General features: G+C 51.0%; 1 protein-coding gene, 1 non-coding gene and 1 pseudogene across 2 annotated transcripts in view; all 3 read right to left on the reverse strand.

The window, feature by feature from the left end:
- ADAMTSL3 (ADAMTS like 3) overlaps positions 1-14,409 on the reverse strand; it is a 2,358,716-nt gene that overhangs the window by 473,774 nt on the left and 1,870,533 nt on the right. Inside the window, exon 17 of the mRNA XM_086958228.1 lies at positions 12,529-12,658. Coding sequence (XP_086814354.1) covers positions 12,529-12,658 — 130 coding nt within the window. The remainder of the gene's footprint in view (positions 1-12,528; positions 12,659-14,409) is intronic.
- On the reverse strand, positions 8,273-8,379 carry LOC147733636 (U6 spliceosomal RNA). Its single transcript, XR_015308883.1, has one exon. It is a non-coding gene; the product is annotated as a U6 spliceosomal RNA (small nuclear RNA).
- On the reverse strand, positions 8,764-8,863 carry LOC147733637 (U6 spliceosomal RNA; annotated as a pseudogene).

Genomic DNA, 14,409 nt, shown 5'->3' on the forward strand with positions numbered 1-14,409 from the left:
GATGACATCTGCACCCTCCTCGACCGAGGTGAAATTGCAGCCCTCATCCCCCTGGACCTCTTGGCCACCTTCAACACCGTCTCCCACCGCACCCCATGTGCAAAACTCAAAAATGCTGTCATTCACGGAAAAGCCTTGGAATGGATCCGATCCTTCCTCATCGGTCAAACACAGACAGTGAGGCTACCGCCGTTCCACTCAGAACTCACAGAAATCAGCTGTGGAGTGCCTCAGGGCTCCTTCCTGAGCCCCATGCTCTTCAACATTTACATGGTCCCGTTTGCAGCCATAGTCAGCAACCACAGACTCAACATCGTCTCCTACGCCGACACCCTCCACAACAAACAAATCGCCTCCCTCACCAATAAACCCACAGTCGCCAAGAACAACTTCCATGATGGGTTGAGAAGATTGTCACCACATGGATGAAGAACAGCTGCCTCAAGCTAAACTCTGAGAGGACTGAAGTCCTCATCCTGGGCTCCACCCCTTCACCTGGGATGACTTCTGGTGTCCCGCAGATCTTGGACCCACCACACATGAAATCTTGGACTCCTCGGTCCCCATGAACCGCCAGATCAATGCCATACCATCATCCTGATTCCACGTGCTACGCCTGCTCTGAAAGATCTGCAAGTGGATCCCCACTGAGTCCAGAGAGACGGTCACCCACACACTCATCAGCAGCAGACTCGACTACTGCAACAGACTCTATGCCGGCATCATCCAGAAACTCCTTCTGAAACTGCAAAGCATCCAGAACGCCTTCGCCAGACTCATCATCAATATCCCCAGCTGCAGCCACGTCACCAGTCAACAAAAGAATCAACTTCAAGCTCCTCACACACGCCCACAGAGCCCTACATGACACAAGATCTGCTTACCTCATCCACCGCCTCGCATTCCACGCACCCACCAGAGACCTCCGCTCCGTCCATCAGGCCCTGACCGCCTTCCCACATACCGGCAAAGACCAAGGCCGGGGAAAGATCCTTCTCCTACCTCGCAGCAAAGAACTGGAATGCCCTGCCTCTCCACCTGAGGCAATTAGTGCCACTGACCCACTTCAGGAAGCACCTCAAGACCGGATTCTTCGACTGAACCACAGGGCCTGCTCCAGATCAGCAGTGCCTCCCCACCCCCCATTCCCTCTCCCAGGGCCTTGAGACCCTGATGGCTGAGTAGTCGCCGTTTACAAGTTTCTTGATTGATTGAGAGATGGTGAATGGCATTTTGCATCGAAAACATTTAGGAGTGTCTTGTCTTTTTTTCTCAAAAAGAGCTGCTAAGAATGATAACTTTAAAAAAAACTTTAGTTATGTGAGCTGAACAAATGTAAAATGTTGGCATAAACAAATTAAACGCTACTACTGAATGCAGTGGTTGGATTGTTGCTTGTACCTAGTTTAAACTCGATCTCACATGATGTATGAGGTGTGGTATAATGAGTCATCGGAATAATTATATTTTTACAATAATTGTTATGTAAAAATGGATGCTTGACCCTTTTCATTGTCACAGTAAACATAACGTTGGATATCCTGGTACACATATCACCCACCAACAATTACATATGTGTGTTTTTCATTTTCAAAATGTTTATAACTCATCTGGAGGTTAATGGAGGGAAAGTACCTCGCACCACGTTAGTCAAAGAACACAGAGTCAGAGTTGCGTCATATCCTTCTGCGTCGTGATCTGTGTCTGGCCACATTTGGCAGAGCGGGTGTTTTCTCCATTCATCAAGCGCGCAGGAAGCCATATCCTGAAAGTGCTGTAGTGATCACGAAAGTTCTATCATAGACGAAAAATATGGAAGCTATTTGATAATACAAGCCTCATGCTGCTTTCCACCCTCTCAGCCAACGGATGCTGTCTGCAATAAGGGCCGTATTATTTGAAAGCACAACTCGCCCACTCAGCTCTCCATGGACTGTGAATGACTTTTCATTGTCATTAGAGCGATGTTTCATATCTGGAATAATATGGTATAAATGTACTTTTCCTGCCAATGCTAAATCCATCCATATCCATACTAATATTATAAAGAGAGAGCCTAAACCTTTGAGGCGGGTAATCTCAGGAACCACAATACCAATGACAACACCCAATACAGCATTGGAAAGGGCAGTTGCAGCAGAAGAACATAGGTTATACAGATGCCCACCATATACATTTGAAAGGTAAAAGAACATTACCAGCAAAGTAGTCCCTTGAGGGCGTGGGCGGGGCGCGGGATGACGCCAAAAAAAAGCGTTCCTTAAACGTGTGCGTTGTGCTGGGGGCGTGTGCTGGGGGGCGTGAACAAGGCCAATGGGCGCGGCAATTGCAATTGCCGGCAACAAGGGGTGTGAGCAATGGGCACGACAAACCGCAACAATCGCGCGGCACATCCCCCCGAAAAAAATGTGCCTTGAGGGCGTGTGGAAAACAAACATGTGCGTTGGGCCGGGGGCGTGGCCAAGGCCAATGGGTGCGGCAATTGCACGGGAGCAAGGGTAGTGGCCAATGGGTGCGGCAATTGCCGAGGCTTAGGCGGGGGCAGACGTGACTGATCGTGCCTGCGGGGACAATAAGTGAACAGTATCCTGTGCGCTGTCAGCCAGTCAACTCTCTGCATAAAGGACCGTGCCTGCGGGGACACTAACTGCAGAGTCTCCTGCGTGCTGTTACACACTCAACTCTCTGCATAAATGAATTGACACCAGGCGCACAACATCAACCAGGGCTAAGCGCGCCTGCTGGGACACTAACCTTTGAACTGACTGCACTTTCCCACACGCGCAGCGTCTCCAGCGCGCGCAGTCACCCACTCAACTCTCTGTATCAACGACTTTACACCACAAGCACAACATCAAACAAAACTGGAGCCGGGCCTCAAGCAGGGGATGACGCGATTCAGGGAGCCTGCGGGGACACGTAATTTACAACTGAATGCATTTTCACACACGCTTACCTACGGAAGAGGAGTACATACACAATAGAGACATCTGCTAATACTTCTTACTCCGAGGTACACACAGGATCTGTACACACATGCCGAACTATTGTGACACTTCATGCTAAAATGTTGTCTACCGCGAGATTTTAAAATAAATTTCCCTTGCCTATTACACACATTGCACACATTCTATTTCATACCCGGACAACGTCGGGACGGGCTGCTAGTACTATCCATACTAATATTATAAATAGAGAGCCCAAACCTTTGAGGCGGGTAATCGCAGTAACCACACCACCAATCACAACACCCAATACAGCGTTGGAAAGGGCAGTTGCAGCAGAAGGACATAGGCTACGCAGACGGCCACCATATACATTTAAAAGGTAAAAGAACCGTGCCAGCAAAGTAGTCCCTTGTGGGCGTGTCTGCGTTCTGCTGTGGGCGTGCGCTGGGGGCGTGACTCAAACTGCTGTGGGCATGTGCTGGGGGCGTGACAAACGCTGGGGGCATGTGGTACGTTACGCCCTTCATGCCATGTGAGTCGTACATACAAGCACCAATTACGCAACTGCGCCACATCAAGGGGCACGCTGGGGGCGTGACACGCTGGGGCCATGACAAACGCTGTGGGCATGATTATGGGGTGCAGGGGTATTTAAAGGGACCAGGTTGGGATTCGTTTTTAGGGTGTAAAAGGTAATAAAATAAAATAATAAATAAATAAAACTAATATAAATAATGAAATTTAAAAGGATAAATGTTTTAATTAAATTTAAAAAACACCCATATATATATATATATATACACATATATACAAACATATATTTAATGTTTTAATAATGTACTTTTACAATGTATAGGACTTTACCACACATGCATTTGCGTTATAATGGCATGCGTGATAGAGTCATATGCATTGTAAAAGATTTAGCGGAGTAATAGTCCCGCGTTAAAAAAATTGCGGAGTGATGGTATGCGGGATGTTGGTTTGCGGAATATCATCACATATTCGTTTCCCGATGTTCTTATGTTTTTTATGACCCACACTGACGCTCTTCGGCAAACCTAGCCCTGAACGCTAAAAGTACTCCTGTACCCCAAAACCCAAACCTAGCCCTGAACCCTAAAATACCCCTGTACCCCAAAATCCAAACCTTGCCCTGAACCCTAAAACTACCCCTCTACCCCATAACCCAAACCTATCCCTGAACCCTAAAATACCCCTGTACCCCAAAACCCAAACCTTCCCCCGAACCCTAAAATACCCTTGTACCCCAGAACCCAAACCTTGCGCTGAACCTGTAAAATACCCCTGTACCCCAAAACCCCCAACCTACCCCTGAACCCTAAAAATGCCCCTGTACCCCAAAACACAAACCTAGCCCTGAACCCTAAAAATACCCCTGTACCCCAAACCCAAAACCTAGCCCTAAACCCTAAAAATACCCCTGTACCCCAAAACCCAAACCCACCCCTGAACCCTAAAATACCCCTGTACCCCAAAACCCAAACCTAGCCCTGAACCCTAAAAATACCCTTGTACCCAATACCCAAACCTAGCCCTGAACCCTAAAAACACCCCTGTACCCCAAAAACCAAACCTCCCCCCGAACCTTAAAAAAAACCTGTACCCCAAAACCCAAACCTATCCCTGAACCCTAAAATACCCCTGTACACCAAAACCCAAACCAACCCCTGAACCCTAAAAATACCCCTGTACCCCAAAACCCAAACATAGCCCTGAACCCTAAAAATACCCCTGTACCCCAAAACCTAGCCCTGAACCCTAACAATACCCCTGTACCCCAAAACCCAAACCTAGCCCTGAACCCTACAAATACCGCTGTACCCCAAAACCCATACCTATCCCTAAACCCTAAAAATACCCCTGTACCCTGTTACCCCAAACTATATCTGAACCCTTAAAATACCCAAACACCACAAAACATATACCTCAGTAGCCCAAAACATATACCCATACTTACCTTATCCAAACATTAAAAAAAACATGCTTTTACCATTCATACATTTACAACGAATTTCATTGTAAATGTATGTGTGGTAAAAGCATATAAAATGTAAGGCCATGCGTTTTAATGGCATTGCAGAGTCATGGTACTTTCGTAATGAAAGTATGCGGAGTGATGGTATGCGGAAAGAAAGTTGCGGAATAATGGGTGTTTACCGCGGGAAACAATCATTCAAGACTCACAAAATTCTAATTGTTAGACGGTCCCCGATGGCCCTCAAGCGGGGGCACACGCGAATGAGCGTGTCACATTACAAACATTCTATTTCATACCAGGACAACGTCGGGACGGGCTGCTAGTAATATTATAAAGAGAGAGCCCAAACCTTTGAGGCAGGTAATCTCAGGAACCACAGCACCAATCACAATACCCAATACAGCGTTGGAAAGGGCAGTTGCAGAAGAAGGACATAGGCTATGCAGACGCCCACCATATACATTTAAAAGGTAAAAGAACCGTGCCAGCAAAGTAGTCCCTTGTGGGCGTGTCTGGGTTGTGCTGTGGGCGTGTGCTGGGGGCGTGACAAACGCTGGGGGTGTGTGGTACCTTCCGCCCTTCATGCCATGTCTCACATCGTGTGCTAATCCCATCCTGCTCCCTTTAAATACCCCTGCACCCCATAATCATACCTCACCCTTACTCCTTAAAATACCCCAACACCCTTAAACACTAACCTATCCTAACCCAAAAAAGATACCCTGTACCCCAAAACCCAAACCTATCCCTAAACCCTAAAAATACCCCTATACCCCAAAACCCAAACGTAGCCCTGAACCCTATAAATACCCCTGTACCTCAAAACCCAAACCTACCCCTGAACCCTAAAAATACCCCTGTACCCCAAAACCCAAACCTAGCCCTGAACCCTAAAAATACCACTGTACCCAAAAACCCAAACCTACCCCTGAACCCTAAAATACCCCTGTACCCCAAAACCCAAACTTAGCCCTGAACCCTTAAAATACCCCTGTACCCCAAAACCCAAACCTACCCCTGAACCCTAAAAATACCCCTGTACCCCAAAACCCAAACCTAGCCCTGAACCCTAAAAATAACCCTGTACCCCAAACCTACCCCTGAACCCTAAATACCCCTGTACCCCAAAACCCAAACCTAGCCCTGAACCCTAAAAATACCCCTGTACCCCAAAACCCAAACCTAGCCCTGAACCCTTAAAATACCCCTGTACCCCAAAACCCAAACCTACCCCCGAACCCTAAAAAAAACCCTATACCCCAAACCCAAACCTAGCCCTGATCTCTAAAAATACCCCTGTACCCCAAAACCTATACCTATCCCTAAACCCTAAAACTACCCCTGTACCCCATAACCCCACACTATATCTGAACCCTTAAAATACCCAAACACCCCAAAACATATACCTCAGTACCCCAAAACATATACCCTATACCCATACTTACCTTATCCAAACATTTTTTTTTAAAACATTCTTTTACCATTCATGCATTTACAACGAATTTCGTTGTAAATGTATGTGTGGTAAAAGCATATAAAATGTAATGCCATGCGTTATAATGGCATTGCGGAGTCATGGTTCTTTCGTAATGAACGTATGCAGAGTGATGGTATGCGGAAAGAAAGTTGCGGAATAATGCCCCGGTTACTTACCGGTAATATTCATTACTCCGAGTATAGTCTTCCTCGCCACATGACTTACATAGTGAGCATAAGCTCCACGACAGAACCCTCCAAAGCAAAAAAAGCCTCCCACCCCCTCCCAACATGGCCGACCAGTCCCACCTGACCTCTATAAGAGGCGGGCCGGCCCAACCAACAGCCTGAACTACCAAGCAAACAATGAAGCCGATAGCAAGACAGGGAGGGGGGGAAGGAACTCATGTGGCGAGGAAGACTATACTCGGAGTAATGATGATTACCGGTAAGTAACCGGGGCATTACCTCCTCGTTAGTCTTCCTCGCCACATGACTTACATAGTGAGCAAATACCCAAGCCAACAAGGCTTCAATGTCCACCATGAGAACAACACCACACGGTGATGCAGAGAAACCAACACAAGGTTGATGTAGAATAAATGAAAAGAAGACAGGGATCACAGGAAACCTGAACTCAAGACATAAAGGAAAAGTAGGCCAGCCAGGAGCCGCAGCACCTGCACTCCGAACGGCCCCAGCGAAGTCCCCCGGGACCGAAAGAGTCCCATGAACAAGGTGGGGGACGACAACGTCGACGCCCGACAAATCTCCACAGAGGAGACACCCCTGAAGGGGGCCCAGGACACTGAGCCACACCCCGAGGACCGACCCTGGACCCCCGCCGGTACCACCGAACCCAGCGAAGCATAGGAAAGGATGATAGCCTGTGTAAGCCAGCCACTCAAGGCGGAAAGAGAGGGCATGTGGCCCGAATGAACAGGACCGAAAGACACAAACAGGCAATCCCACCGGGAAAGGGAAGACGTGCGCTCAAGAGAAGCCAAAACAGCACGCCGGACAACCAGCACGGGCAAGAGAGGAACCTTGTCGGCAGGGAAAGGCGGTAAAGACACCACCCGAGCCCGGGACACCCGGGAAGGAACCCCGGGAAGGAAACGGGGGACATGCCGGAGGGACAACCTGTCCGGCAAAACCAGCAAGAAGGGAGGGGAGCGGAGGCACGACCCCCGCACGCCCATCCGCCCAGCAGACACCACTGCCCCCAGGGAAAAACCACCTAAAAGGTGAGGAACCGTAAAGCCACCGAGGCCAGGGGCTCAAAAGGGCGGACCCTGAAGAGCTCGTAGAACGAGAGAGAGATCCCAAGGGGGAGACCGGCAGAGCGTCCGAGGGCGACGGAGAAAACAACTCCGGAGCCAAGCGAGCCACCAGGAAAACCAGCCCGTCGAACACCGGACTGTGGAAGGCCCGCAAGGCCGCCCACCGGGCCCACAGGGAAGAAGGGGCCACGCCCCAGGAAAACCCCTCAGTCCGGAAAACCCAGACCCGCAAGGGGACCACGGCGGCGGGGACAGCACCAAGCCGACCGCGCCAACGCGAGAAGGACGCCCAGTGCCGGGCACAGGAAGAGAATGTGGAAGACCTGCGGGAACCCAGCAGCAAAACCACAACCCCAGAAGAACAACCCCGAGCAAGCAGCGTCATCCGCTCAAGAACCAGGCCTGCAGATGGAGTCAGGCCAGCCGAAAAGAGCCGGCTCAACACCGACTCCGAGAGCGGGGGACCCAACCACGGAACGGGAAGATCCGGGATCGGCCAGTAGGCCCGAACCGCCAGCTCGCAAAAGGAGAGGGTACCCGGGGCGGGGGACCCCGCCGGGAACCACAAACAGGAACGCATCACGAATTTGCGTGTCAACCACGCGCGGGTGCCAGGCACATCCTCTCTGTAACGTTCCAATATTAGTCCATGCGCTGCCGAGGCGAGCACCCAGGAGCACCCCGGCCCTGCCCAAGCGAATCCAGCAGAGGACCCGTGATATCAGAGGGCACGGGGGAAACGCGTACATCAGACCGAAAGGTCACGCGAAAGACAGGGCAACCACAAGGACCCGGGAGGAGGAGTAGAACCCGGGCAGGAGGGCCGAGTCCCCCTCCGTGAACAGAGCCACCGGAGGCAGACCGAGCCGAGGCCCCAGGCGCCGAAACACCACCGGGGCAGGGCGAGACCAGGCAACGAAGGCTAGAACCGACTCCGTCGAACCGCCTCCACCTAGTCGGACCCCGGGGGAAAGACTGCCCGAAGGGACAGGACCGGCGACACCTACACCACCAGGTCGCCCGACCCGACCAAGACCTGGGGACCCTGAAGCACCGGTATAAGGAACGCTACACGAATATGCGTGTCATCCTTGCGCAGGGGCCATGCTAATCTTCTCATCCAATTTTAGTAAATGTGCTGCCGAAGCGAGCACAGCAAAAAGACGGTGGCCAGGAGGACAGCCAGCAACCCCTGAAGCACGAGGAGCTGTGCGACTGCAGGAGATCCCAACGACCCCCAAACGACCCGGCGCCAAAGGACGCCCCCCCCTGAACGAACCAGAGGGAAGTACCGGGACCAGGCACACGCCCCCCGAAGGAGGACAAGCCCGAGACGAGGACCGAAGGGACCACCGTACATAGGTCAGGAAGCCGACGGATGAGAGACACCGCCAGACGTGAAGCCTCACCCACGGGGAAAAAAAAAAACGAGGCCGAGAGGTAGCACACGGCCAGACAGGGAACCCCAAGACCCACACCCGGCGAAGAAGATCCACCAGGCGGGCCAGGAGCACAGCTCCCCCCCCCACGGGCCAGAAGGCAAGCCCAACGGAAGTACCCGCAACCGAGAGTGGGGACCCCCACTCGCAGGCCGGCCCCACAGGCCAACCCACGGTCCCAGAAAAACCTACAGGCGAGACAAGGGAAGGAGCAGGGACCCCAACCCGTCGAGACGGTGGGACCCCGCGGAAAGTCCGCAAGACCAGCAAGACCGGACACCGGCCAGCAAGCCCGAAGAGCCCAAGAACCGGGACAGCCACGTCCCAGGACGGGACGCAACGGAGGCAACAGCCCCCCCCCCCAGGGGACCCCCTGGAGTGAGAGGGCCGAAAGCCAGGATCTAGGGGCGAAAAAGGGAGCGGCAGAACCAGTACGAGACCGGGAATAGCCGAAACCCGGGCCCGGACCCGCCGAAGGACCCCACCCATGCAAGAGCGGGACGCCCTCACCCACAGGCGGAAGAGGATTCCGAAGGAAGGCCGCGTCGAAAACGCCGTCACCGCCGACAAGGACGCAGCCAGACCAGACGGCCGAGCCTGCCTCGCGGCCACCAGGGTGGTAACAGGTGACAAAGACCCCCCCCCCAACGCCCCTCACAACGGACGCAGGCAGAGGAAGGAAGTCCGAAGACATGCGTAGAGAACGCACCCCGAGAAACCCCGGGAACCACCACCGCCGCCGGCGGAGGTAAAACCAAGCCCTAACATGGAACGAATCACGAACTTGCGTGACATCCCTGCGCAGGGGCCATGCCGGACTTCACAGAAGCGCAACACGATACAAAAATAGCGCACAACACCCCAGCAAGGGCACAAGGCGTTTGTACGAAAGCCGCTGTGGACCCCTATCCTGGCTAACTCCCTGAGGCGTCCATCCCCAAGGAGGAGTCCAGGCATCCGATGTCATGTGGGGGCCGACGTGGAGAAAAAAACCAGCTATTGCCCAGAGGAAATAATCAGTTCCCTGGGATTTCGAGCCCAAGACCCGCCGAGGCGGGGAATCGAACCCTGGTCCTGGGCTAGACCTCTGCATCAGGGTCTGATTCGCTAACCATTGAGCCACACATCTCCACTGCTGCAGAATGGGACTCCACGAGCGGAACACTCGAGACCGGCGCAACCAGACGGCCCAGGGCGAGTCCCCCAGGGCGCCAGAAAAGGAACACAGACAAAAGGGATCTGTCCCCACGTAGTACCGCGCCCCATTAGAGCGCGCCAGTGAAGCACAGTTAAGCTGTTAATGAGACAATGTCACAGGCCGCATGGTTGCATGTAGAAGTAATAAATCACAGCAAACAACACTATCCCTTCTCATTGTGTTGTATGCTACAGCCAGGAATTACTGGGTCGACACAAAAAACAACATTGAAATGGGAATTACCGAGGATCGAACACCGGACCCTCCGAGAAGGAGACAGACGCGCTGCCTACTGTCTAAGCACGCCGCGTCCCAACCGCTGTGGCAGCCGGAGAAAGCCGCACAAGACCGATGAAGGCAATCATCGGTCGCACCTGGTGGCAACCAAAACCCCGCCCCCGAGAGGCGGGAGGCGCCCGGAGCCAACCACAGCGCGGCAAACCGCCGCGGCCCGTAGGGGAGCCACAATTCACGAAGGGAGGCAGAGGCGAGACTCGGCAGCGACCAGCGTCCCAGGCCTGCAGGAGGGGAGCACCCGGACCGGACAGCAGAGCCCCCGAGGACCCGCCGACAAAAAGGTAGGACCGAGCCCGCCCCCGCTAAACACATTTGTGTACCTGAGGGAACGACCATGGGACTCTCAGTCTAGAAGCCGGACATTCGGCCTCCTTACAAGCTGCGCACCTACCGACCCTACGCTTTGCAGAAGCGCCGCTGTCCCAGGCAAGGCTCCAGCACGCCGCGCACTACAACTGAGCCAAAACGTGAGTCAGCGCACACGTCCACAACTCGTGGAATGTAGTCAGAGCGCAATTCCGGGTGGACCAAAGCCAGGCATGAGGTTTAATAAACTTGGCGCAAACTCCCCCGGAGATCACAGGGTGCTTCCCAATCGCATTACCGAGGCACACCTTCAATGTATTAAATTGATATGAATAACACAATCTTTGAGTCTCACACCGGACTCGAACCTGGGTCCCCGGCTTCAGCGGACATCCTAGGCGTTGAGCTACCGTTGCTGAACCTCACATACACTGCAGTTAACAGGCGGAAACAGCACATGAATAGCCAGCCCAACGCAGACCAAAACAGGGGAGCTGTATGATCCCAGGAATACAAGAAACACCTACACACGAGGGGTGTTTCTACCACCAGCCTGTATCAACATACAGGAGAATGCGCAGGACCCAAAAGCCCACATAGTGGCTAGGGCCCATCATTAACGACCGGGGGAGACACGGGCATGTACAAACACCCCACACCCCCGGCCGCCCCCCCCCCCTGTAAACCCTTGGCACGCTATAGCAGCACTTAACCGGCCCCACAGGACCGGGGGAAGGAAGAGGGGGGGGGATTTGTAGGCATAAGGCACCAGGGACCGCTAGAGCAGGTCCTCAACCCTAAAACCCAAGGGCCAGCTCACGCCGGCCCATCTTACCTGAACAGCGCCTCTGGAGAGAATCGCGCAGAACAAAAAAAACAGGCTGTTGGTTGGGCCGGCCTGCCTCTTATAGAGGTCAGGTGGGACTGGTCGGCCATGTTGGGAGGGGGTGGGAGGCTTTTTTTGCTTTGGAGGGTTCTGTCGTGGAGCTTATGCTCACTATGTAAGTCATGTGGCGAGGAAGACTAACGAGGAGGTAATGGGTGTTTACCCTCCCCCGGTAAGTACATTGGTGGCACGGCGGCCCACATCTCCAGCAACATACTCATATTTTTTCACCACCCATTTGAAAAATGCACAGGTCTCTCTCATCGATGGCCAGCACCGACATACACTTTTAGACACACCTCCCGCCACAAGTTCTCGAATTGCGAACTTTAGAGCTGGGGAGCTACGTTTGAATCTCTGCATCAGCTCAACATCCTGTGAGTCCAGGCAAATAGCTTTGTCTCCACGTGCCCACCACAAATGAATGTGTTTTTCTGTAATGTAAATTGTGCTCATGCCATGTTGTCGAGTTCGCGCTATATAGTATTGCAAGGAAAAATAAAGTAGGGAAACTCGAGTTCACACACTACTGAACGCATCAGCAGTGCACTGTGAATCGGAGCGTTTCCCAGGCTTGTCACAGATAAGAAATGCCATCAAAACGAAATCCTACAAAACAATATACTACTGGCCGGCAGCAATTCATACCCGGACAACGTCGGGACGGGCTGCTAGTCTGTAATAAAGTCGTACCTTGGCAGGCAGGGCTTTGCATTGCAGGCTTGGCTCATGGCAGGCGGACGCTTGGAGGAGTCGCAGAGAGAGTCATTGACAGCTTCCTTGCTCTCCGTGTGCAGGCACATGGCAAGGGCGTCTCGCTTACCTGCATTTCAAAACACAGGAAGGGTTGTCAAGAGGGTAAGGCATTTTATATTTTACAGCACAACATATGCATGCTTCCAAGGCAGTACTTTCTTACCTGCTGTAATGTTGATAGTGGCCCTTGTTTTGGGGCCCAGGGCCTGCTTTTCGTCATCAGACTCTGGCACAGAGCAAGAAAGGGATGGGCAGAAAAAGGAGAAGGAAGGAGGGAGATACAATTCGAAAAACAGTGTAAAAGGGAGAAAGTAGAGATGGAAAAGGAGCTTTAACAGTGAGATCAAAGGTCCGGAAGTGTGAGGTGGTGAAAGAAAGGGCCTGACATGAAATCACGACGAGGCTGCCTTGGTATCTGGCAAACCGTGCATTCAGCAGTGCTTGCTTTAAGAAAAAATACATGGCCTCTGGGGATTTTTTTCAACCATCACTGGCTGTTGGGTATCAACTCCCATTTAATAGTGATGCACAAAGGACTTCACTTTGCCATTGCTTTGCCTTTTGGACTTGATTCAGAGGAAGTACTGATAAAGCATCCTTGTGCGGAGAAAAGGGATGGGGTTCTGGAACGTTCTCACGGACATTAAGTAGGGATTAGGACTACTACCCTTATGCTCTGTCTAGCTAGCCCTTTCGCTGTATGTGCAGCGCGGAGACTCTCTTGAGCTACTCCTGAGCCAGTGTGCACCACAGCTACTCCTGCTTGTGCACTCTTGTGACACGCTGGGGGCAGGTGAATACCATGGAGTGGGCTGAGGGTTTCCTTTAAAGTATAGGGTGTTATATCATTCTGCTGCGGATAGATGTATAATACATCATGTCAATTATTTAAGGTAGGGGCATGCCATAATAAATAAATAAATACATAAAATACTATTTGAAGGTGAGGAGTGTAATTAGTCACAGCCCCCAAATATCCTTCATTTTAGTTTTTTGTTGACACATTTGATCTAAATTTGGTGCTAGTAGAAATGCATCGAAGACACAGAACACAGTGTCATTTGGGGAATTGTGACTGGAGTAAGATTGTCTGTACTCGGGGCAAACCTACATTTTCATATATGCTCTACTTTCAAATGCATGGCTTCACCGAATGCCGGCTCCCTGTTAGCATGTTTGCTCGGATAGTAGTAATATTAGACCATGCTTGTACAACGTTAAGTATTAGTACATCTTTTTGATAAATAGTTTTCATTGATGTAATAATAAAAGTACCAGAGTTACAATTGAACAAAAGATGAAACAATAGAATAATATAGTGTTTGACATCAAAAAATATTATAATAAAGAGCATATAATCCAGAGATAATAAAGAGAGGGGAAATGAGATCATCTTATGGTTAAGAAATGAATAAGAAGAATAAGAGTACATATTAAAATAAATGGAAGCTAGAAGAAAGTTTTGAAAATTAGGGAACAAGAAAGTGGAGAAAGAGAGGGAAAAAAAGGAAAAGGGGGGAAAATGAGATAAAGATCTAAGATATGGAAGAGTGAGAGGATAAATAAGAAGTGAAGGGAATCCAAAATAAATCAGATTTGATTTTCTGAGATAACGTTGATGATGAGACAGTAGAAAATATATGTTCATTACAAATAAGGTTCCACCACATTAATGTGCAAACTTTGGAATTATCTTTCCAACAAGTTAGAATCACTTTAAATGCAATGGAAATAAAAAGGTCAAACAGTTTCAAACTTGGTGCAATGTCAGGAAAACCAGCAGACATATATTCAAGAAATACATTTTGAATTGTGATA

This window comes from Lissotriton vulgaris, chromosome 2_1, assembly GCF_964263255.1.
Source record: "Lissotriton vulgaris chromosome 2_1, aLisVul1.2, whole genome shotgun sequence".
In the NCBI taxonomy this organism is placed as follows: Eukaryota; Metazoa; Chordata; class Amphibia; order Caudata; family Salamandridae; genus Lissotriton; species Lissotriton vulgaris.